Consider the following 25,755-nt stretch of genomic DNA (forward strand, 5'->3'; position numbering starts at 1 on the left):
CTGCTTTGCAAGTATACAGAACTGAGGATGAAGGCTTCCTGTCCAAAAGGATTTGGTCGGTTGTCACTTGACAATTCCCAGCCAGCACAAGGGAGGAGAGGGGGGAGATAGGTAGAGTTGTCTCTGCTTTGGAGGATTAAAAAAAAAAAAAAAGGGAAAAAAAAGGGAAAAAAAAAGGGTACAGATGCTTTCTGAATGCAACCAACTGCTGTATCCACAGCTGAATTCAATGCGCTTAACAAATAACGGCAATTTAGCTATGCTTGCGAGGAATAGCTTGAGTCACTTTGCATTAGCATCTGGCTGAGTGTTAAAGTCATTTCTACATGGGGAGCAGAGAAAAGAAATTTCTGCTCCGAGCATCCTTTCAAGAATGCTTAAATATTTGAATATAAATTCCTTTGTGCTTGTGATCACTTCTTCTTATATCTGACACTCTGTTCTTCCCTTTTCCCTTCTGGTACTCTTCTATGTGAAATGCCGTAAACATGCTTCATCCCTCTCTTTATTTCTCTCTCCCCATACCAGCGCTCTTATTCTTCTAAGAGAGATTGTATGTACTGCCAGATAACTATTACACTGACCTCTTTTTTCCTTCCCCTTCCTCTCAAGAAAGCGCATAAAATTGGAGTAATTTCTACATCACTTACACTCAGGATAGCCTGATGAAAAAAGTACAGTAGTGAGAGACTCACACGTACATTTAACATTCATTACCCAGACTGCTGGCTTCTCACAGCTTATTGATCAAACTCCATCTAAAACCAGGGAAAATGGAAAGCTATCCAAATTAGCAATCTGCTCATTCTGGACAATATTGTTTGACTCACAAGCTTCCTAGGATGACTGACTTTCAAGTTTCTGCTAAATAGCTGATCATTTTTATTCATTTTATTTATCTGCCTCTTTCAGTGATTCACGCAGGCCTTACAGTGAAAAGCCGCTAGAAGTGGTTTCAATAAAATTCAGTTTACACCAAAGCAACTACAGTCATCTCTGTTGTACTGCACGACGACGGCTGTTTCACCTCAGAAAATACTGCAGGGGAAGAGAAGAACTGAGGAAAAAGTCTTGATAAGCATATGATGTTGAGACGCATACAAGAGCTTGGATGTATATCTTAGGTGGCAGTATTGTAAGAACAGCTCACTATAAATGTGTCAGCAAGGACTGGCAGGTCTATTTATCCTTCATAAGCCAGGGCAGTGCACAGAAAGACAACACGTATTTCCAGAGAAAAGCAGCAAATCACAACCTCTTTGACATACACGACTGTCACAGTACATACAGATTTTACTAAAGAATATTCACTTGTCGATATTTTGTTATAACAGAGCTTCACAGGCCAGTTCAAAAGCAGAAGGTGGTAAGGCCCATATGTTCTGCTGCCTTGAAGTTCCACTGCAAATATTTGGTGCAGTTTGTGTTGTCAATTCTCCATTTCTTCAATTTTGTTAAGTCACCTAACATGACATGACAGTGCTACATTGCAATGGTCACAAAATATCATATATGACAACCTCACAAGGCTAAATACCCAGAAGCTGAGCCTGAGTATCAGCAAAGCTTATGTTCCTAAAGAAGCTTGATTATTTTCAAATCCAGCTCATCTCGCAAACACATGTAAGCATTTCCATAAAGCAAGATTTCCACTTAGACCCAGAGATTTCCAAGATCACCTTCTCGTAATACATACTGACAGACTGGAACAGAGAATTAGCAGCCTCCAAAGTTCTCATGAGGGCTTTAACTATCTCTGCCTCCACCCCACTCTTCCCAAGGGTCTCCAGATCTCCCTCTCATGTCATCTTTTCGTTGTGGTTTTCATTTTACCTTTATCCTTTTTGAAAGCAACTATTCCGTTTAAAAATGTGGAAGAAGAAAACAGAGCAAGAAAAAGCAGGAAAAAAAAGGAGGAAGGACCTACGTATCTCTAGGAAGAGCCAAATGCAATCTCTAACCCTTTGCGAAGGGAGTCTCAGAAACTCACCTTTTCTGTCCTGCAGTTATTGAGACCCAGGCTATTCACAACAGCCACCTTCCCGTCCAGCACCTGTTGTTCCCTCCGAAGTTGCTCCTTCATCTGTCGGGCCTCCTGGATTGCCTTGGTAACAGCATCATGGTCATTTAAATAACCTGACGACGTGATAGAAGAAAGGATATCTTAAAAAAAGAAAGTTACAAGAAAACACTTTAGCTTTCATTCATGAAACGCACCAATAGTTTATCATTATTAATAAGAAAGAGTTAAAAGGTAATGCCATGAACGCATCCGTGCTTTGGAATTCTGCTGTTGTTATGATAGAGCCACCTGACCAGAAAGCATGAGAAACCTCAGTGCCAGAATCATCATCCTGATATGTGATCCCATTAGTTTCAATATTTCCCTGACGCTGCAGAGGTTAGCCCTGTAGTTTGTATGCAGCAGGATGTAACCGGATAAGAGTGAGGGGAAGCTTTGATCATACCAGCAATCCCAAACTCTTAAAACCAGACCATTTTCATTCTTCCCCTTCTTAAAACTTGTGAATACATTAAAATAAACCACAGGTGGCGGTGGTTTGCTATAGATATGAAATGCATAATGGCTGGGAAGAGAAACCTCATCCACTGTATGCTCCCCACCACCACCTGTCATTCAGAAATGTGTAAGAAACCACAGCTACACGGACCTACATTCCCACTCCTATTCATGCTGCTAATAGTAGGTCAAATGTCCACTGTTTTGCTGCAAATTCACAGCCTAGGGCTTAGCCTTAGTAGTCACTGAATTATTTCCTTTTAAAATGTTACAAGCATCACCCGCACAGCTAATACTATTTAATTTTAAATGTGACACTTTGTCATTTTTTTCCTTTAGCGTACTGTAGATTATACTTATTATGATCTGCATGTGACTTGTAGGATAGAATACTGATGGGAGACTCCAAGCTCCAGTCTATTTTTCAAACATTAAAGGAGAGGCTAATATCTATCAATCTCCCTCCCCCTCTCCACATCCCCACACGCGTGCGCACACACACACTTCTTTCTGTCTTTTAACTAGGGCATAAAAACAGCATAAAATGAATCTGTAATATGAAATTGCCCAGAAAAGGGACTTCTGTTTGTGACATGAGGCTAAATCTAACCAGATCCACTGGTGAATTGTGACAGATGGAGGGACTGTGAGACAGAAGGCAGGCACTAATCACACACAAAATGACCGGCTTGCCTCAACATGTTCCATGGATTCCAGCAAACTTTACACCCTAATCCATTTTTAGAACAAAAAACATCTGGGCCATAAATCCTCTAATCTGCCAAAACACGCTATTAAATCCCATGATTTGTTGAAAAACACTAAGATTAAAGAAAGGAAATATAAAATGGCTAACTGCCGTGTTAGGAAAGTGTTATTAATACTCTTTCTTTGTCTCAATTATGAATGTTCTGTTCCTAAAGAGCCTTGTCTAATCATGTCAGATTACACATCCTTGTTGTATTGCTAGACTCTTCTATCTGATCCGCTGATTGCCAAAAAACGTGGGACATTGTCTTGCTGCTTAAAACATTTCAGTGGAAGAAGCTGATGTCAGATTAGTTCAGTGCTGCGTTGCTGTCAGGATTTTAGTTTGGTTTGGTTTTTTATTGTTGTTTTTTTTAAGACTGCAGACAGAACGGGACTGGTGTTCTCATCTTCCTCGGTGCGCAAAAACTAAAAAGAAAAGTTTCTGTGTGGTTTGAATGTTGTTAATTGTACTAACAGTTAGCTTTTGGCTAAATACCCAGAAACCCTGAGAGTTTTATATGAAATAACTTGATCCACATTGCTTTTATCAAATGACCCAGTTCAGTAATTCCCAGCCAATGGAATTCCAGTAATTCCAGCTTTCCCAGCATAAGGACGGATATATCCTGCACTAGCACAGTGCTACCAGCTGATTTTTTTTTTTTACCTCCATTTTATCAACTTACTCAGTTTCTTCCCCACTTTGCATCTGTTACTGATCAAGCTTGCGTGTAGTCAGAATAAATTAAAAAGGAAGCAAATAAACAAACAAACAGTAGTATTACTGCTGGTTCTGCTCTTGATTAGGCTAGGTATAGTACTTTCAACTATAATACAGACAAATTTGCCTAGGAACTGGAATTCATGCCCTTCTCCAGACTATTTGGCTTTTCCTGAATACTGCTATCTTTGAGACAGTTTGGCACATGACAGTGAATAAAAGCAAGCACTCCTTATGTTTTTCAGTAGCTGCCAAGATGCTGGTGTGCAGGGAAATGATTAATATAGAAGCGAGCTGAATGTAAATTATTGTTGTTTAGGGTAGGTGGTGAATTATTGACAGAGAGGGGAACTGCATTACATAAAATGCACTTAGTTACAAGGATTGCCAAACTAGCATAGAGATGTTGCAGATAATGGCAAAGGGCAGAGAGAAGTTTTTTCTGTTTTTAGTTCACGGACATATGCCTGTTCCCAAAAAGAAATGCTTGGATTTAAAGTCATGCACGAAGCCACGACATTTGTGACTGCTCAGTCTGTAGCATAATTTATACACTATAAGGATAGCTGTAAAAAAGCACTACAGATCTGTATGCCTGAATGCTGCTTTACTGTTAATCATAGGAGGCTGTAAGTTTGCATCCTCCAAAAATAACTGAACAATACATGAGCATTTCTCATGCCATGGGATCCAAGCAGCCTGAAGAACTGCTTTCAGAGAAGTTTTAATTTGAAGTTAGCGGTGGTGAAAAGTGACAGCTCAGCTGCACCCCAGCAAGGTGGGCTGTGCACAGCTAGGACAGACAACCTGTGCCTTGTGCTGACAGCTCCGATCATTCAAATGGTGGAAGCAACTGTATGGCAAATGACTGCATGTTTCCCAGTGACTTTTTGTAGAGAGATTAATCTCTCAAGATAAAAAAGTGATACAGTTGCTCTATCATTTTTAGTACTTTATTACCTTTGATAAAATCCTATCAATCTTCTTTTTTTTGTGTGTGTGTGTGGCATAGCTCCTACTAGAAGGTGACTTGAAATTTCATGCTCACTTTCTTAAGATCACTAAATGGTTTCAACATGGTAATGAGTTTCACTTGCTGTAACTTTGGTTGGATCTGACCTAGCAGTTAGCAGGAAAAGACTTTGTAGAGTGTTCACCAGTCTTTCATTCTTGTAGTCCTCTACTAAAGAATAAACCTTTGTTAAAAGTAGGCTATGTCCGTCCAGCCCCTGCACCAGTTAAAGACTGCTTATCTTACATATACAGTATGCACTATGATATTGCTCAGCAACCTCAAAAAGTCACTTTCTATATTTGTAGCTGAGAGATATACAGCAGTGAACTCTGTGTCATTAACAATAACTTAAGTATGTTATCTTTTGCTCCACAGTTTTCCATGGTTTATTAATGGTATAACACATTAATTCTTCTTACAAGAGTGACCTTTAAAGCTCCATTCATCCTCACAGCTTTTATCCAATTACATTATCACTCATTACAGGTACAGCATTTCAAAATCTGCATCTTGTTAAAAGAAGTAAATTGCAGGGGTCTCAAACCTATGAAAAATATCAGGTGTGTAAGCGAAGAAAATTGGAGAGGAGAGAATAAGAGATGTCCTGCCACTGAGATGCAGGTCAGATGTTTAACTAAATGTGTTAGTGAGCATCACATTTAGATGTTTAGCATCTAAATTTGATGCTCACTCTACTAAGGACAAAAAAATTAATATGAAAAAAATTGCAACTCGATGCATTGTACATGGAGAGCAGCAGGGCCAAGCAGATTAAAGATAAAATATATTATTACCTTCCACAGCTAAAGAGTGTAGGGTTAATAATAATACATACATTAACAATTAACAATGTGATATTTACAAAACATTTATATAATTGTAACATGTCATACCAAATAAAGTTATTTTCTTTTCTACTAGGCACAGAAGCATATTCTCTGTCTGATATACATAACTCTCATCAACATTAGCAATAATCATGTATGCAGAGTGGGATGGTAATTCAGTGGGAGCTAGATCTGTTCCGATCTTTGGACGTAACTATGGTTCTTCCTGGTGTCTATGTAGGTAGAATATGGACTACAATGAGCTTGGGAGAGACCCATAAAGACACAAAAAGATTTTACTATGTAGCACTGAGATTTCACAGAAACGGCTTCTGACAGGTTTGACCTATGGCTTCTTTCATTTTTTGGGCCATCCCTGAAAGTGGCCAGCAGGAGATGCTTTAGGAGCAATAAGACACAGAGTAGCAAACCAATTAGAACTACCTACCTTACTTAATTCCCTATATAGAGCTTGATTTACATGCTGAAATCTTAATTGAGGTCATATTCAATCACTTCATGGAATAAAATTTTTGTTACACGGATGACAAATGGGGTGTGCACACATTTTACTTATACACACAAAGAGCAGTCCCTTTAACACATCAGACTTGCAAAATCACGAAGACTTATTATTTAGATGATCTTTAGGCAAAGGGGTGATTTTGGCAGGAGAAAGAATTAACACTATTTTCTGAACGATGTTAAAAACAGCCAGTCAAGAATTTTTGCAAGATACATCGAATCTGGTGATTGTTTTATTTATTAAAGTGAAATAATGCTCCATGCAGCTTTTTAGCAGACTCAGGATTAAACCTGTAATTTTGTAAAGATGTATTTGCATATGTAGACTTTTAACTTAAAGGGACTTTTTTTTTTTTTAAATTTATCCATCACTTTTAGATGGCATAGGACAATATCACAGGTCTTTAATGCCCACCATTAGATAGGTCACTGTCTTTCATATATGCCTTGAAACAAACAGAATTTATTCACTTTTATTGATAAAGCAGTATCTGAAATAAAAAAGGTTTTTGTTTTCTGAGTCTGTAAAAGTTTAGATACTCCTGAAATGGTAAATCTGTGGGAGTTTCTCCACTGACATCAACAAATGTAGTATTATGGTCAACCCGTGACAGCTCATAGACCACTGTCTGCCACTGGCTGATAAACACCCACTTTCCATTAACACCTATTGTTATGAAGAGGGACAAATGAAACTGAGCTTACCTATTGTGTTAGCTCTGGCTGAAGGACTAGCTAATGCTGCTGGCACGGAGGACTTTAGTGAACTGGCCCCGCTATTTATTCTCAGAGTTGGCATATGAGGAGAGGTGGGCGATGTGGGAGACTTGCCATCAGATGTCTTGGGTTTGGCTGAAAGGTTCAGAGGCTGGGCCACTTCATCCTACAACAAGCAGAAGAGAAAAAAACGTTATGAAAAAACTGCTGTTGGCACAACACCATCCAAGCAAAGACAGTTGTTTTTAGCTCATATGAACTTCTAAACCTGAAAGGTTGTATGATATATACTAAGATCAAATGTGGTATCATCTTGTCATTCTAGTTTGGAACTGAAGTGACTGATAAACTGGAAAGTTAGCTTGACATGATCAGAGAACATCTTCCATTTGCAGTTCATATGTAAGAATTGTCTCTGAAGAAATTATTCACATCAACAAGATATATGCTTCTATGATGAAAATAAAGAGCAACTGTAAGGTTATATTTTTGTTATTTTATTTTAAACTTGATATGGATTAATTAAATAAGACCTGAAGAGCATTTTCACTTAAAATTCAACCACCACCACTCAAATTGGGCAAATGTGTTTAAGCGAATGGGTGCTTTCCTCTGAACTTCCCAGGCTTAGAATTCCAAGCACAAAAATATCACAGGAAATAAATACTTCTCTTCCACTACAACAAGAAAGCAGGAAGAACCTGCCCTTTCATTCCACAAAATTTGAAACAACATCTTGATGATTCTGCATAAGTCCCTAGGTTTCTTCATATTCTCTGGAGCTGGACTTAAATATTTAGGTAATTATTACTACGCAAAAATAGGAAAATTGGGTGACATTTTTTGCAGGGTAACTGGAATTATTCCTAAGCCTGGCTTGATTACACACAGTAACAGACAGGGCTATAAAAGACATTAAATTCTAACTCAAGTACTTTTGTTTGAACAAAATAAAATACAGTAAGAGAAAAAAAACCCAAACCCAAAACAACCCCCCCAAACCAAACCAAACAAAAAACCAGGGAAAGGAGAAAAAGCTTTTCAACAAGAAGGATATTTTAGAAGTGATTTTAACTGACTTTTAAATGGATATGGTATTAGATCCAACCATCGCATATTAGCTTAGCTCTCCTCTGACAGTGTGACTTAGGAAAGCCATCCTTCAGCTACAGCAAGTGTTGCATCATGCAACTGGGTTTCAACTCTAGACACCAAAGAATCTGATTCTGATCTCCCCGAGTTGTAAGTACATTCAGTTTTATAGAATTATTCTTGACTTACAGCAATGCAAAGCTGACTGGAATTAGACTCATAATGTTTGAGTGTTTTACTGTTACCACTAAGGTATCTGTAACTACTATCATATAATACTGATTCCTTTCCACAGAGGGTGGTGTGCTGCAGTAAAGAAGGAATTTTATAGTTGCCTCTCGCTTGTGGAAGTATGATGTAGATGTACGTCTCCAAACACAGGACAATTCTGCAAAGCACTGTCATATAACTTTTCTATTACCTTGAAGAAGCAAGCTCCAAGCAAAGCACTTTTGTTATATTTGATTATTTCTACAGTTTTGTAATAGTCACAGCTAAAAATAAATTAAAGCTTAGCAGACAAATACAACAGAGACACCATGGACAAAGCTGTCATCCTTAAAGAGGTATTTAAACTGTCCTAGATGCAACTCGTGCATAAAATAAAGGGGCAAAAAAATTAATGCTTAAAATTGTCTTAGGAGCCTTAATTCTGTATTCTCAGAAGCAACTTAGGCACCTAAAAGGCAGTTCTGTTATCTTCTAGGAGACTTAGGACTCAGGGTTAAAAATGTCACCCAGTTCAATCAGCATTTGACATTTTATGAAGGTATTCGTTACTTTATAGAAAGAATTTATAAATCCATCTGTATTAGAATTAAACAGATTAACCTACTAGTCAAATGGAAGGAGACTTGCTCTGCTGTTCCACCAATTTCAATTAAAAAAAAATAAAATCCCACAACAGTGCAATGGTAGTGTTGTAAAGTCAATACTGAGATAGTGGCATAAAAATGTAAGTACAAATTAGCCAACCAACCAATCACAGCAACCCTGTGCCAAAAAAGGATCCCTGAAGAGCGAAGTCATCTGTTTGGAAGACAACATCAGAAGCAAAGCAAACCTGCCCACAGACTTGTTTTGGCTCAATCCAAGAGGGGTTAGTTTCCATGCATATTCAATTCTTGATCTCTGTTGTAAGTCTCAACAAAAGGGAATGATTAGTTTCAGATATGGTACTAAAAGCTGCAATGTGCTCTCTGGCCACTGGAAATCTGACCAAGAGCAGCACTTCAGCTCATACAGAGCAGCAACCAGCCCCTGATGGGAATGGCTCTCCCTCGCTGCAAAGGCAGCTTTGACTCCAATCTGCATCCTCATGCTGAAAGGGTTTTTTCATTCTTGTCCTTTTGACTCAATCCTTTGGCTATCCTGTCCCTATAAAGTTTATTTCCTGCCCTTTTCTAGCTCCTTCTCCCTTTCCTCAGTTCTTCAGTTCCCTTTAAGCCTGGTGTGAAAGCAAGGTCTTGTGCAAGTCCACTACAGAACAGTAGTTTTGGTCTCATTTAATGCAAGTTAAAAATGAGGGAGGTGTTTTTCTCCCATCGCAGGCATCTAGCAATGGAGCTGTCTGTGCTGTAACTATTCTTGGTAGTAAGAATGCTCTTCTTCATTCAAGTCAGCACAGCCTTCTCTGGAGCCAAGAAGTATAAGGCCTTGTGGAAATAACAGAAGTCAACAGTTTCAGAGCTGATAAATGTCATTCCAAATTGCCCCTTCATTCACTTTCATTGTATGTTCAGGCTAATGGTAAATTAATCAGAGGTCACAGAAGCTTGTTTCTCATAAAGGAGGATAAGTAAACAATTTTCAGCTATTACATGTATTTACAAAATGATATTACTTCACTGTTTGGTCTTTGTAACATTTTTACTTCTGGTATTTCAAAGAGCATTCTCAAATCCTTGCTGGAAGTCAAATACATTAAAAATTCAGTCAGAGAGTTTAGAAATCCTACGTTGGATCATGAGTTAATAATAATTTAAGTAATTTCCTTTACCACAGTGGAACTACACTGATTTATTCCGTGGGAGTCTAAAAAATATCTGGGAGACAGGTAATAATATACAATTGTGATAAGTGTGACGATGACTGTTAGGATCTCCACTCCTATACTCAGTGAGCCATTTTATTCTTTTTCCTACCTTCAGACATAAATTCAAAATTCTCTGCTCTTCCAGTTTAAATTAAGAGCTGTACTGTCTTCATTATTGATTTGGGTCTGCATAACCATGAGAAGAAGGTGCTGCCCTTCCTTTATTTTTAACTATAAAATCTCCCAGCTGACATTCTGCCACATTATAGATTAGCAGGCTTCACTCTCAATTATATCAAGGCTGTGTATAAGTGCAGCATGACAGCTAGTGTAAATAAGAGTAATAAAAAGAGAAAATAGATGTAGCTTGTTCACTCCAGGTAGATGGTTGTCTTTCAACAGCCAAGAGATTCGATTTTATACAATGGAATCACAGAATCTAGACCTGCTCCCTGCATTTAGGTTTTGTTAGAGAGAGGTCAGTATTGATTGGTCTCTGCCTTTTTTATGACATGCAGTTATTCTAAGATGCCATTGATAAGGGTGATTTTTTTCAAGCCAGTATTTTTTAAAGAGTTAAACAAAGTCAAACATTTATTTATATATCAGCCAAAACGATTAATGCTTAGACCAGAGGATGTTAAGACCCAAAAGGCTTGTAATAATATAAACACAGATGTGGTGAAAGTAAAATATGATCTTGATTAAAGGTTATGAAATGTTTCCTTTAAAGTAGCGCATTTGTCTAGCAAAACAAAACACACACAAAAGAAATAAATTTAGAGAACAAAGCATAAGTGAAAACACATGACGAAGGGCTACACCGAAGTACCCACAGTAAGAGCAAGGCATTGGTAAAGCGTTTCCCCATCCCCTGTATCAGAGCAATGTCAGAACAGACACTATTTTAGTGAGAGCTGGTGGTTTGCTTCCCAGGATTGGAAGACTGTCACTAACCAAAACTCTGGAGCTCAGGGAACTTTAAATCCTTGATTTGCTCTAGATTTTTCTTTTTCCAGCTGATCTTTAGACATACAAGGGAAGAAAGAAGAACCCTTCATCGACACCAGAATTTGGGCAGTAAACAAAATCCTCAAGAGCCATATTTTGTAGCTTCACTTAATCTGGATTTGTGTAACTTCGAGCTCTGATATTTAAGCATCGGACCCTGGAAATCTCCAAGTATAAGTGCCTGAGAAGCAACACTTACATACGCTGATAAGTTGAGTGTGCATCATACTGCTTTTATAAGGTTTGTATGGTCCTTTGAAAAGGTAAAATGCTAGGTAAACACAAAGTGCTTATTAATATGGGAGGAAAAAATGAAAGAGAGAGAAAAGGAAAGGATGTGGTCACAGTCACACAGTAACATAGTAGCAGAGTTTCAAACAGACCCAGGAATTCTGACTCACCACTGCCAATGGTGCAAATAGTTGGCTGAAATAGTGTCTTTTCTAATCTTTCAATCATGCTGTCTCTATTTACTTCCTAAGATAAAAGGTTAATTTATCTCTAAGGAGAAGGGATATGGAAAAAGAAGAGAATAAAATCTGATTTTGAGAATCTTTCTAAACCGTTTATTAAAAATGGCACTATTTCAACACCAGAAGCTGAATAAAAGACTGATAGCCCAGATGAATGAACCAGTCTCAGAGAAAGGAAAAAAAGGAGGTATGGTGGGGAAGAACCCAGACAATTCATTTGGATTTCATAATCTCACTTCTTTTCACATATTTTAAAGATTAGTATACTATTAAACTACAGTTACTGAATTATTGTACTGTCATTTAAATCCAAGCGCTGTATCCCACTGTGGCACACACTGAAGGTCCAGGTTGCACGGTTTATCACAAAATCATGAACTACTCTGTGTATCATCTGACTGGCAATACAAATGTGCTTAAATGACCTGGCATAAGCACAGCCTAGCATGCTGTACTAAAGAGGCTTTTCATGACCTCTGGGAACACATTTGCCACGTCTTGCTGCCTATTTAAATGACCTTGACAGTACAAATTACAGCCAAATGAGTTAGAAATGAGAAGCCAGAGAGGGATTTTCTGAAACAATGTCTCTGCCGTCTTACCAGAAACAAAGCCTCCTTCCCCCATCCTGGTTCTGTTCCATGGAGATCTTAGTTTCAACAGAAATGCAAAATATGGAGCACTTACTGGCATGTCTGGGCAGAAGACAATGATGCTATTGTTGCCCACTGAACAATGCAGCCAGTCAGTGGCTTATCCATTCAGTCTTGTGCTTATCCAGAGATGCCTAATCAAAATATATCAGAAACTGAGGTGCAACAGCATATATGCAAAGAAAATCCTTTGGCATCACTGTCCCTTAAGACTACAGTTGTCCATGCTGACAAAGATACTGGCAGCTTCCTTCACATCCCCTCCCCTTCCTCTCAAGCCACTCATGGTGAAATTACCAGTAGTGATAATAAGAAGCTGAGAGGTAAAGGCAGTTGTGAAACATGTTGTATAAATGAATCATGCTGCTGATATTATCCTCACTGATGAAATAATTGTATTAAATTAAGCAGGGATGTTCACATGACAGGATGGGTGAATTAGATAATGCTCATCTGCAGCTGTACCTCCTCCTGCCACATTCTCAAGTTTTGATTAAGAATAATGTGTCCCTTCCTGCAAAGGTGAAAATTTCTCTAACTACGTAGAAAAAGAGATGAAGACATAAAAACAGGCATCTTGCTTATGATATGATAATAAACACAACAGAATTATTCTTCAAGTTCAAAGAAGTCAGTTTGTCCTACTCTCACCCATGAGTTTTTGCACCAAAAGGTACAAACTTTTTTTTTTTTTTTTTTTGCATGAGAAGGTACAAATAGACTAGTTAGAAAGGAAAAGAAAAGGCACCAAAGACAAGGCAAAGGGCGAATATTAGGAAGAAGTGTCTTCTTTCTTGATACTGCAAAGTGCACAGACGTTTCTTTCTGTGATAGCTGCAGAAACGTCTCAATCTGGCTTTCTATCTATACTCAGAGCAGATTTTTTTATGGCGTTGCTTTGCTCAGTATCTTCTCCTGAATGTGTTGCTCTCAGAAGGCAGATACTTTCTGGACTCAGCGCATGTTACCCAACCAAAGTTAGTACTTCCAGGCTTTACCAATATTGTGCAAATACTCTTATTCATGGGACTCAAAGGGGGGAACTGAGCTGCTTTATATTTGTGACAAATATTCTTTTTGTTCTCTCATTCACTTCTTTTAGGGGAGTACTCAACGAATAAATTACTCCCAAATGCGGATTTACGCACTGGGAGTATTCTTGCAGTGTCGCCATTACTGTTCATGAGGAAGAGTGGTGCAGGAACACACCAACTTAAACTGTTTTGTAGTACCAGGGACAGACAGGATTTTTCCCCAACAACACTATTCCCCAATTTTTACAACACTAGGGGCTCTCAGTGCAGATATTCTCTTGGGACTTTGTCCTTTCAGAAAGATCCCTAACATCTCCCCCTTTCATTTTTATTTACAGGAAACCTAGCTGCCAGGAAAGAAGGCTTCAGTTACAAAGACTAATTTGCTGCCCTGGAAACCCCAAGCTTTGATTTTGTCTAGTCTACATGTTGTCACAGTAAAATAAGAGAGCTGCTGGGTGGTTTTCCCTTTGTATTTAGCACTGTTGTTTCCCAAAATTGTACACAGGATTCACAAACACATATAGGAAGAACAAAAGAGGAGCATGCACAACCTGTCTATAAACACGGAAGGCCCTAGGAGCTGGATGCCTTACCCTGCTCTCCACAACCTTTTTATCTGGGGCACAGCGCTTACTATGTAGTATTGCTCTATTCTGAGAGCCACAGAATACAGATGCTGAAATAACAGAGGGACCAAATGCCAAACAAGTCAGGATCGTTTTAGTCCCCCAGCTAGCACAGACATGGAAGGGCGTGGGCTGTTTCAGCTGCAGGACAGCCTAGAAGTGGTTGTCTGTGAAGACAGCTACATAACTCCTCCTCGAAGCCTACATCCAATGATGGCCTGGGGCAAAAGCTTTAATTTTGTGCAGCAACTGGGCAGACCTCCGCACACAGACCCCTAAAAGCAACTCTTCAAAAGTCTTCAGGAAAGACAAGTGCTGCACTGGGATCTAGCCCTTTGGGGTTTCATGGAGCACAAGGCAGTATGTTTGGCCAACACAATACACATGGGCATGCAGCTTAGCAAAATGAGCAGACTGGTATGTGTTTACCCAAAATTCATTCATTTAGTTTCACAAATCCTCAGAGAAGCATCCTCCAAACCATACTTGCAGCTTCTGGCTGGCTTTGGACTGCCAAAACGCCCACCATCCTTGTGAAGTCTCCTGGTAATCTCCACAGACAAATAGCACAGTGTGTTTTGAGGAAAGCGGCTGCTATGAGATTTCTAGGCTATTTTTGCTTGATCATGAGTTTTCAGTCACACCAACCTCTAGGGAAACCTGACAACTTATGGATTCTTATCCCAACCCAGATCCAAAATTCAGACATTCGTTTTCACTTATACCAAAGTAACTGACTTATCCTATTTCCATCATTCCACTGTTTGGGCATTTGCTCTTCTGTTAGACTGAAACAAGCATCAGTAAGAGTTGCTCGCACACTGCTTAGGACCCAGTATGCGAATTTTCAGTACAGCATGAAACAAAACCACAGGAACAAAGAGTTTTTAGCATTTGCTTGCACCTCATAATGAAAAAGCTCCTTCTCATTCTGCATCTCTGAGTGAGTGAAAATTTAACTCAGTAGCCTCATTTAAAAAAAACTCCCATGAAGCTTGTTCTGAGCAAATCCTGCCAAGTTTGGCCTGAAATGAGAAGGGTCCATGTTGAATAAAGATAAAATGCGAACCAGTGCAGAGAAACTAGCCACTTGGGATTCTGCTAGTCTACATTTTAAACCAAACTTAGGTCCTGTTGTTAGCTTTTTACTTTTAATAATTATTGTTCAGTTGTACTTCTCACATCACTCTTGTACCTATTTATTTGGTATAAGGCTATTAATGAAGGGCTTCTCTAGGAAGGTTCAAGTCAGCTGCTAAGCAGGAAGAGTGACTTAGGCACCGGTCAGCAGGGACTGACACAGATACTGTAAATCTCCAGGGGAAGACAACAACTGATTTTTCATGCTTTTAACCGTGCAAATCACTTTACGTGAGGTAAAAATCATTAGAGAGGATCGCAAAATTGTGGGGGACAAGAGAGGAAAGGATTCTTCCTAGAATGAATGCTTCTTCCAAACTGCCCCCACAGAAATACATGGCAAGTAGTAAAGTGCAATAGAGAAAAAAATCACTTCTCCAGTGTACCACAGGAATATTAGTTAATTAAAGCTCATAATTACTCTGACAGCTTTTGTCTTATTTTACAAATGGGAAGAATAAAGCACAAAGTGGCTTAATGATTTGCCTAATCTCAGAGAGAGAGTAAACAGCTGAGTCATAAGGAAGAGCAGAGCAATTGCCACTCAGACCAATGTTTTGGGGGTTTTTTTTTGATAATGTACTGAACCTCCTAAAATGTCCAGCTGCTTCGGAAGAAGTTGCAAAAAAACCCAGATAGTTGTTTGGTCTGTGACATGTATCCCTGAACTTGTGCTGGGTAGAAACTGGAGTGGCCTGTGCTCTGAAGCATGATGCCTCGTCGCTTAGGTCTTGGTTAGATTATTTATTTTTTAAAAATCCTTGCTACATAATTCTGTCCAAATAAAACCCAGAAGTCTAAACAGGAGGTGCCGTGTCCTTAATAATGCACTCTCCCACCCATAACAAGGCTGTTTAAAAGATGGAAATAGACATTATACTGAATTTTGTTTGCTGCCTAAATTGAACCTGGAGTCACTACCTTCCAACAAATAATCCCCAGTAAATGTTAAGCAGAATGAACAGCAATGAAAACAACAAAACCTGAAAGGACGAGGAAGGACTTGGAAGGAAATAAAACAAGGACCTGCAAAGCCAAACAGCATTACAAACTGGTACATTTTAAATGAACAACAAGAAAACAGAAGCCACACTGATCAAAGCCTCCCACCTCCTCTCTGTGGTGGATGACACCTTCGCTGGGAGCACACCACCACCTCTAACCCCACACCTGCAAAAGGAATTAATTTCAAAAAGAATACAGACCAAAGCGTACCATATCAAAACAAATTAGCAACGGACCCCTCCTCCTGCTGTGGTCAGGCTGGAGAAGCAAAGATGCTGCATGGATTCTAAGATTCAGGGAGTGAAAAAAAAAGACAAAACAAAACCAAAAAAACCCAGCTGTTGAAAACTTTAGAAGAAACAAGTCAAAACAGCTTGAAAGAAAAGAGATTTCAAACAGCTTGGACAACTGGCAGTGGGCTAAGAAATTCCTTTTAAAAAAACCACCTGTGCCTTCTCTGACTTTGGGTATCTATGTAGTCCAGGTAGATTTTTCACTAAGAGAGGCAGCAACGTATGCAGCACTACAAATAAAAAGTGTAAAGTTAACGTGTACTGTTTTTATTCACAGATACATACAACATGTAAGAAAAATGTCAAAATATGTTTTGTAACTGTAGATATGACCTGCTTGACAATTTGTTTTTCCAACTAATAGCTTTTCAAATGGAAACACAAAACTCATCTGTCTTTAATGCTTGCATGCTATTAACAATACCCCAGATCACTAAAATCAAAATGATTTTACAACTCTGTCTTGCTGGGTATTTTTTCATTTCACCTCCTTTTAGCAGTAAGATGAAATCTAATCAGCAATTCCATAAACTGGAGGGAGTTTAATGTCCTGTAGGGAATGTTCAAAGCAAATGCATGCTCCATCACTGAGTACTGCACTCATAGGAGAAGAATTTGTTCCATGTTTATACCCCATCCATGATCACATACGGGGGGTTAACTACTTGAGAGCACACCTGTTGGGAAAGGCTGTTCCTTTTCCTAAGCCATAGTCATGCCTTTTTTACTCTGGATTCCTTGGGTCATGCCAAAGAGACTTATGTTCAGTTCCTGACTTTTCAACAAACTTCCTCTGTGAACTTGAATGAGTCGCTCATTCTCCAATCTTCTGCTCATGGTCACTGACATCTTTGCAAAGTTATGATAAAATATTATCAAATATAAACTTCAGTGTTTTGCACAAGTGAAAATGGTTGCAGAAAGTAAAAGGCCACCTCTTTTGTCTCAATTCTCTACTTACAAAATTGGAGAAAATACATTCTTTCATCTATGAAAAAGGTTTCTTCTATGCATACTGGGCATACATCATATATATCATATGCAGTTTATCTAAGTGCATGGGGACACCACCGTTTACAACCCTTTAAGTTAATAAGTACTACTGATATTATATAATTATCCTAATGAACATATTAACCATAATAATCATAATTAAAATCAAAATATATTGTAGTTTCTTTTTTTTTTTTTTTTATTTGCTGCTGTCAGTACTGAATGCAGATTACAAGCAGAACAGTGTTGAAGAAGTATTCAGCCCCCCTTGGTGAATAGACTTCAGATCTTATTCCTGATTCACACCAGCAAAAATGAAATCACCATCAGGACCGCTATCAGGGCCAAATTGCTGGCAGGCACAATGAACCACTAATTGCTGGATTCATTAGCAAGGCTCATAGTTTGTCCCCATGAGATGCTGAACACTTTCAGCTCCTTTTAAAACCTAGCATCTTAGAAATTAAAATTAACAACTGCAACTAGTATTTCTGTTATACTGTAGAAACTCAGCATGAATTTGAAGTCAGATCAGAACACCAAAAATCTATTATGCAAAATTAGGCAGATTTTTATCTACCATTTTTCTGTTAATTCTGTAGAACATGCATGCATCCACACACACCAGATACTCCATGGTGTTCCTCAAGCCTAAACAATTGGTTAAACCAGTTTTTGTAAAGCTGAAAGAAGACAACTGCCTTAAAAAATACCTTTCAAATAGCCCCAGCATCACAGTGTTAAGATTGGCCTATTCTTTTCACACATAAAACAAATGTCTATTTAAGAACACATTTGAATGCATTTCCATCACTCAGACAGAACACATTCACCTCCCAGACACTAACACTGTAAGAGATGGAAAGAGAAAGGGAAAGGGAGAGGAGACCTTTAGTCCACCTACTAGCTTCACTGAAGGCAATGAATCCAGCCCTAGCTCATTTCAAGTAGGTTCAATTGTGTCAAAGGTTACCCACAAGCTATTTCTTGACGATTTATAGCTGATGTCTACAGATCTCCTTTTATTCTAATGATGACTTCAATACAGACGTTAAGATATTCTTTGTCTTCACAGAAGTATACGAGTGGGAAGTTGACATCTTAAAAAAAATTCCAAAAGGCTGATTCACTATTTCTGAACAGGGCCAGCTCTGGGCAGTTTTTATATCTTATCCAGAAGGAGAAATGGGAGGGGAAAAAAAGCTCCCTTCATCCTTTTCTCCCATACTAAACCTGCTATGTTTTTGTGACTTATTCTGGGCACAAATCCTAGAGCACTGACTCAACATGTATGTCACCAGTTAATTACGATCAAGACAAGACACTGGGATACTTTGTAAGCGTAAGATAATTTTATCGCTTTTCCAGTAATAACATGTATTTATATATCATTATTTTGCTCTGTTTGAGCCCAGAGCAATTTACAAAGTGAGTCCCAAATGATACTATCAAGGGAATCCTTCCACCCAGCACTGAACTGTAATCATTTGGGGGTGAAGAACAACAGTGCAGGAAAAGCAGTAGCAAGACATACTGCATCATTTGAAATTTAAAATGTCATGCTAGTAAAACCCCTGAGAGCTGTCCAAATGTGACACTATTTTTATCCTCAAAATTAATCTCTGTATGTGCATGTATGTGAGTGTGCACGTGAGGTCTATGTGGATGGATGTATGTATGTTTGGCAATCTTCATCTCTATCAACATTTTGAGGCACCTGCCAGCCTCCGTGAGGTTTGAGGAAGTCCTCAAAGGTCCAACATCATTTATGTAGAGGGACAATGGGGTGTGTCTGGGGTCATGCTCTAAGTCTTTCCCCCGAGGAGAAGACTCCAGTGCTTACCCACACTTTAATGGACACGAGGGGATCCGTGGAGAGAGGTATTCTACATTTCCAAATACTGTGAGACTTCATAAATGAAACTGCTGGCACTCTTGGAGCAGCTTGCTCATTTTAAAATGAAGGCAGAAGAGAAAGTATCTATTCAGTTTGTTCTGCTCTTCCGGCCTCTGAATATCTGCTCTTTTTGCTCATCATTAGGCTAGCCAAAATGATGTGGCTGTTGTTTTCCTCACTCACTAGCCCCAATAAACTCTAGTTGTTTGGTACAGTAGTGAATCTCCCATTTATTACACCACCACATCATTCTGCCTATAAGATGCAGATTACTAGAAGGACTCATTTAGTAGAAAGAAATTGATATTTCTAAGGCTTTGAAATTACAAACTGTAAATCCAGATATGAAATGTAGTGGGCAAACAGCCATGGGACACCATTTTAACCTCCGATATCATGAACAAAATGCTACTTGACATGCATTTTTCAGCCAAATGTATGTGCTGAATTTCCCTGACCCCAAATTAGGTCTGTGCCTTTTATAGCAAATGTTGAAAGCACAGGCTATTCACACAATTATGATGAATAATAAGCAGAGATGAATGAATTCATCCCAGAGTTTTAATTGCAGACTCTATTTTCAGTGGGCATCAGAAACTAGGATAGGAGTATCCAGAAAGGGAAAGAAAATAACTTCAGAGAAGACTAAGAATATTGGAAATAGGCACAAAAAGGAGTCATTCTGATCTTCAAGCAAAGCAGAAAACCCAACAGAGTTTGGACTAGAAGGACTCAAGATTTATTGAGGCAACCAATTGCTAAATTCAAAATATGTTAACTTACAGCTGTAACCTGAAGCCCATACAGCTCTTAGCATGGCTCAAGATAAAAATAATCACTGACCTGGAATGACTACAGCCCTGAGACAGCTACCTTTGAAAAGAAATTCACATGAACCCAACACAACAAAAACACTCTCCAGGATTGTTATATATATGTATTTTCTTCCTAATTGTGCACTGAATTAAAGTTGCTTTAGTAATTCTGTCACTACATTGCTCCCTTTTCCAGTACATGCTTCGTAGTTTTCTCTGAAGCATTCTGGAGATGAATAAATGTACCCCTGAAACTCAACTTTAGAAAGCTTTTTGTGCCAGTTTTCTCATGGATATGTCATGTTGGGTTGTGTTTGTCACTATGTAACTCCTGTTGTGTTCGGTTAGCTTGAAATCACGTAACATGATGTGGCTGATTCATGGCGTGACATGTCACTGCCTGGCATGTCAGCTGAAAGCTTGGACAAACCCATGTGCTACATCTCCATACACACATAGCTCTTTGAAACGACCCCTTATTTTAAATCTACTAGCAGGTGCTGGCACATCCACTCAAAAAAGTTTAAGAAACACCAATAACTCATGAAATACTCAAAATTATGTTCTTTCAGTAACATCAGGATTGGAAATTGAAAAGCCTTCCTTCTAGTGTTCCTGTTAGAGACAAGGTCTTCCCCTCCATGCACTCCACATGTCAAGATACTAAGCAATCTTTTATAAAAGACTTCTTTCCTAATATTTCCCTCCCTCCCCCCCCAGATACTAGTCACGGCATTAGCTTATCTTTCCTTTAAAAGCAGCAAGGAATAATGTAGAAACTGAAACAAACAGAAACTGAACTCATTCATTAGCACTAAAAGTACACATTTTAATTCAGTCTGGCAGTATTAGTGGGCAAAGGCATATGATCAAGATCAAAATCTCAAATTGGTTTCATATACTAAAACCTGTTGAATTACATAAAAAACCAAAATGGTTTGTTCTGTCAGCTTGCCTGCCTCTCCTGTTCTTTGGATGCTCTCGACTGTTCTCTCTGGATACTACTGAAGCACTTTTACAGAGAGATATTACAGTAAAAAGTCTAATTTTGCTGAGAAATATTTATGCTGTAGCAGAATTGCCAACATGAAGTCTTCTATGACTTGAGACTGAAAATTAATCCCACTTGATTAAAACAGTACCTCACAGATTCATTTTGTTACCTGTTTTCTAAGCCTTTGAGATACATTTACATCAATCTGTAAGTTCCAGCCATGACAGCCTGAAGCTTTTTTTTTAAATAATATTCTCACATACTCACATGACTCCAGGATCTGGGGACTTTAAGGAAGCTATCCATTATAAAATCACAAGATGTAGTCACACTGCTTTGAAAAGTGTGTGAAGTGATGATTTCCACATAATTTCTCTGAAACCCTTTTTTGCACCAGTTCATTTTACACTAAACAATTCAAACTGCATTCTGTACAACATATGTGTAGTTCTGAGAATCTTCAGTCAGATATTTGCCAAACACTTCATATAACTCTAGAGTTAATACTAATCTATAAGAAACTGTCTCTTTGAATTTGAAAATAAAATAGATTTGTTCTCCATTCTGCTGCTAGATGTTGCTTCTCTCCAGCTATCCACAGCTACCAGGGATTACAGAATAAAATGATTCAGATTAAAAAATTTGTAGAGCTCCCTTGTTAAATGATAATCATTCAGCTGTGGGGACAGGAATACTTACTGCAAAATATATTTCTTTGATGCTTAGTTTGAATTGCATTCTGCCTGAATGTGTCAAGAGGAGCTAATTTCAAATCTAGCATGTAATGTGGAAGCAAACCACACTGCTGCAGACAAAGCAAGCAGTTTCTGGAAGCTGCTAGACTGATCACATTAGAATTTGATTCAATCACCTCAGAAATTTTTCAACACTTTCTGTGTTGAAAAGAAGTTCTACATTTGGTAAAAGATGGATACATTGCTGTCCAGTAGACAGCCCTGTCAGCGCAGTCTATGCACTGTACTTTTGATTATTAACACATGCCACAAAATGCCCAAACACTTAAGATGAAGCTGCAAAAAGGAACATTTAATACCTGAAGTACCTGTCTCCCTTCTAGAAATACCCAGTAGAATGAGAGTCCTCTGCTCCATTCAAGCTGTCTCCAAATCCATGAAATAGGTACATTGCTACAATACTATTATTTTACACAAGCTCCTGGAATAAACACATTCCTTGATTTAGAGAGTCAAACAGCTCGGAGTCTAAAAAATATATCCCTGGAATAAAGGATGATTCTATTACTTTATAGAAATTTTATATTATGAAGGAAACTAGAAATTAATCTGATACTGGTATAACTGGGTGGTTTGTTATCTATATTTAACTTAGAGCTCATATTAGTCCTTCATCTTTGCAGTACTGTGATACTCGGAAACCCCCAGTGAAGAATGCTATCTCCCAAGCAGAACTTCATGTATTTCTGCTCATGGTTTGTTCGCCTTCCTCAGCAGAAAGACCCCCTCCTAAATGTTTTCCAACTCTCCTCACAATCAAGCCCACTCAAATGTGCAGAGGATCAACAAAAAAAACCCCAACCCTGCAACCAGGTACATCTAATTTTTCTCTATTTCATTATGCAGCTACAGATTCCACGTTCTCCTAAAGCGCCTTTACTGCTATTCTTACAACTGTGTGGCCAATTCGCAACATCAGCTCGACAGCTATCTCAGTGGCATTAAAAAACCTTGACTTTGTGACACTGTTTTCTTGCTTGGGACTCTTTTGGAAGAAGTTTCTTCTTCCAAAATGCTGCTCTTTCTCACTCAAGGTCTTTGTTCCAAGTCACACTAGATGGGCAGTTCTGTCAAAAAGCTTCCACAACAGACAATGCATAGGCATTTGTAAGTAACAGAGTAAGATGCAGAGCAGAAACAAAATGTCAGGTGCCAGCATGCCTGAAAACTGAGGAATTCTGTAACTGGACCTGGCTTTAGTAGCTGCTTCCTGAAAGTAAGAGTGCCTGGTGTAATAACTTGGTCTATCACTGTAAAGCCAATGCTGTGGATCGTTTACCCAAAAAGAATGAAAATTACTACCTGCTGCCCATGCCACTAAGTTTGCCACTTAGGAAAATGTGGTTATTTTATTTATTCATACCAGGTAAGTAAGGCACTAGCAGCAAGGAGCATTAGAGATCTACTAAGAAGAATACATGGTATGTTTGTCATAACCACTTTGCTTTATGTGTCTGTTGTTCCCTCTCTGATTTCTGAAGACCCCGCTTTCAGAAATGCAGCGGTCTTGCTTAAGTGTATCTCGCTTTTGTTTTGTGATCACAGATTTTAGAGGGTTTCCCCCTGGTCCCCCTCTTTTTGTTATGTTTTCTTCTGAGTTTCATCATAAAAAGTGCCAACTGAGCCTGACAAGGGCCGACTTGCTGGCAACTCTGCTGGAGAGGCAGGTTCCTGTCAGAGAGACATGATATCAGGAAACAGAACTGTGGAGAGTTAATCTGAAAAAGCATCCTAGGAGCCCCTCCATGTATCTAATTTATATTTAGGAAAGTAGGGAGGGGTGGGAGGCAGGAAGAATGCTGTGCAAGTCCCTACTGCTGCTGCTTTTTAGATACTGCTATTAACACAGTTTTTATTGTTTGAAACACATTCTCTATTTCTAGTTCCATTGAGCTCTAGAAAATTGTTTTAAAAGTCATTGTTCATATGCCTGGATGTCATGTACAGGAAGAAGAGCAAGGGATAGGAAAATAGTTTCAAAGGTTCTGTCACCAACTCCGTATTTTGGTGTTTCGGATTAAAAGCATGAGCAGCAAAGGAAAAAGGGTTCCATGTAAAGTTATAATTACCTACAGGGTCTCCATTAAGAATGGACAGGGATACTAAAGAAGTGGCATAGCACCAAGTAGCATAGCACAAATAAGGCAGAAGAGGTCTAAATTTTTTTTTTTTTTACAGCTTTCTACACATAGAATCACAGAATGGTTAGGCTTGGAAAGGACCTTAAGATCACCTAGTTCCAACCCCCCTGCCATAGGCAGGGATGCCTCACACTAGACTATCACTGCATCCATACTATAAACTTCTTAATTATCTTACAGCCATTTCTAACCTGTTTGATGCACTGACATTGGGAAATTCAAGCACTGAAAAATGTTTTGAATTTAATGATATTCTAATGATAAGCATTATTCTGATGCTGAAAAGCTTAATAGATTAATTTACAAGGATTTTTTTTTTTTTTTAAATCAGTGGCATATAAAGAATTGTGTCCAGCTTGGAAATTCTCCAATATCAAAAAGAGCCTTGCAAATCTTGCAGACAAATTTTCTGTAAACATTGCCCTGATGTTCTAGCAGGGATTGTGCACCCTACATCACTTTAACAAGAACTCTTGTTCTTCACTCTAAATACCTCAGTACTCTCTTTAATGAAAATAAGGATGCCTTAATTTCCTGTCGCTTGGATAGGTGTTCAGCAGCTGCTGAGCTCTTCAACCAATAAAGAGGACAGTAACTACCATTAGTATATGAGGCCTAACATGTGCAATGGGTTAGTTTCAGATAGGTTCCTCTTCTCTACTCTTCAGGGAAAAGAATTTGGCCCCACCAAACACAACCAGTCACGCCCTTTGATCACCTGTATGCAGCCATGATCAGTCTTTTTTATCACACAGCTGTTCTCTTTATTGCTGAAGTACTTCCCAGTGCTGTGCGGAACAATTAGCTCATGTTTCCAAAAATATTTGGTATTACTAATAAAAAGTGCTATGAAGCGGGAACACCAGTATCTTTCTGCATTTGCATAGCAATGCATCTAATCATCTTTACAGCTGAAAAAAAAAAATACTTTCCTTCGATACACTCAAAAATAGCAGCTCTGAGGTACAAGGAACCTGTATGTCCACTTATCAGCTAGGCTTCTCTGATAGTCATAGCTTGATGTGGCAAGCAAGCTGATGCAGCTGTGTACATAATGGAGCTTAATGTTTTCCCCAAGACCTCCCCAGGATAAATTTTCCCATTCTGAGCCATCATACAACGGAGAAAAATGAGGGAAAGGGAGACAAATATACACAAGCTAACAGGTCTGCTTAGGGTAGTCACCTACAATGAAGTTCAAGTCAACAACTTGCCTGCAGTAGAATCAGAAATATCATCTAGATGAATTATCTTATTACGAGGCTATTCTAGAGCCTTTTTCTTTCTCCTTCCCTTCAGATGTTTTTCCTTCCCCCCCCCCCCCCATGTATTTTTTTCCTGAGTCAAGAAAGCTTTCGTAGTGAAAGCAGGAAGTATAGTCACATCATCAGTTTTGACTGGAAGAGGAAAATCCCCAACCAGCTCCCCGTAGTAAATAGTTTACTTATTTTTCCTAATAACATAGCCCAGGTATGTCTGAATTAAAATTCCCATTTCCAAAGACTCTTTTTCTTTCTTCCGTCCCTGGTATCAGATGTAGTTTGAAAGGAAGTCAACAGTGACTCAGTTGTAGTTTCATATCCAGGCTTATCTTGCCTGGGTGAGAATGGAGCAAGCTCACTATTGGTCCCTTTCTATCCTTTGTATACTATAAACAGGATGCAAGACACAGGTGGTGCATGTGGCAGCAACTGTAGCATCATCAGCAGATATTCCTCA

The 25,755-nt window shown here is 38.7% G+C and overlaps 1 protein-coding gene across 17 annotated transcripts in view; it reads right to left on the reverse strand.

Annotated features, from left to right (window-relative positions):
• SOX5 (SRY-box transcription factor 5) overlaps positions 1-25,755 on the reverse strand; it is a 644,656-nt gene that overhangs the window by 31,547 nt on the left and 587,354 nt on the right. For 13 of the 17 annotated variants that reach the window (XM_030478980.1, XM_030478979.1, XM_030478981.1 and 10 more), the window contains 2 exons: positions 7,065-7,242; positions 1,991-2,163 (listed from right to left, as the gene is read on the reverse strand). In XM_030478980.1, the coding sequence (XP_030334840.1) occupies positions 1,991-2,163; positions 7,065-7,242 (351 nt within the window). The remainder of the gene's footprint in view (positions 1-1,990; positions 2,164-7,064; positions 7,243-25,755) is intronic. The other 4 variants (XM_030478974.1, XM_030478975.1, XM_030478985.1 and 1 more) reach the window with 1 other exon arrangement.

This window comes from Strigops habroptila, chromosome 3, assembly GCF_004027225.2.
Source record: "Strigops habroptila isolate Jane chromosome 3, bStrHab1.2.pri, whole genome shotgun sequence".
Lineage (NCBI taxonomy): Eukaryota > Metazoa > Chordata > Aves > Psittaciformes > Psittacidae > Strigops > Strigops habroptila.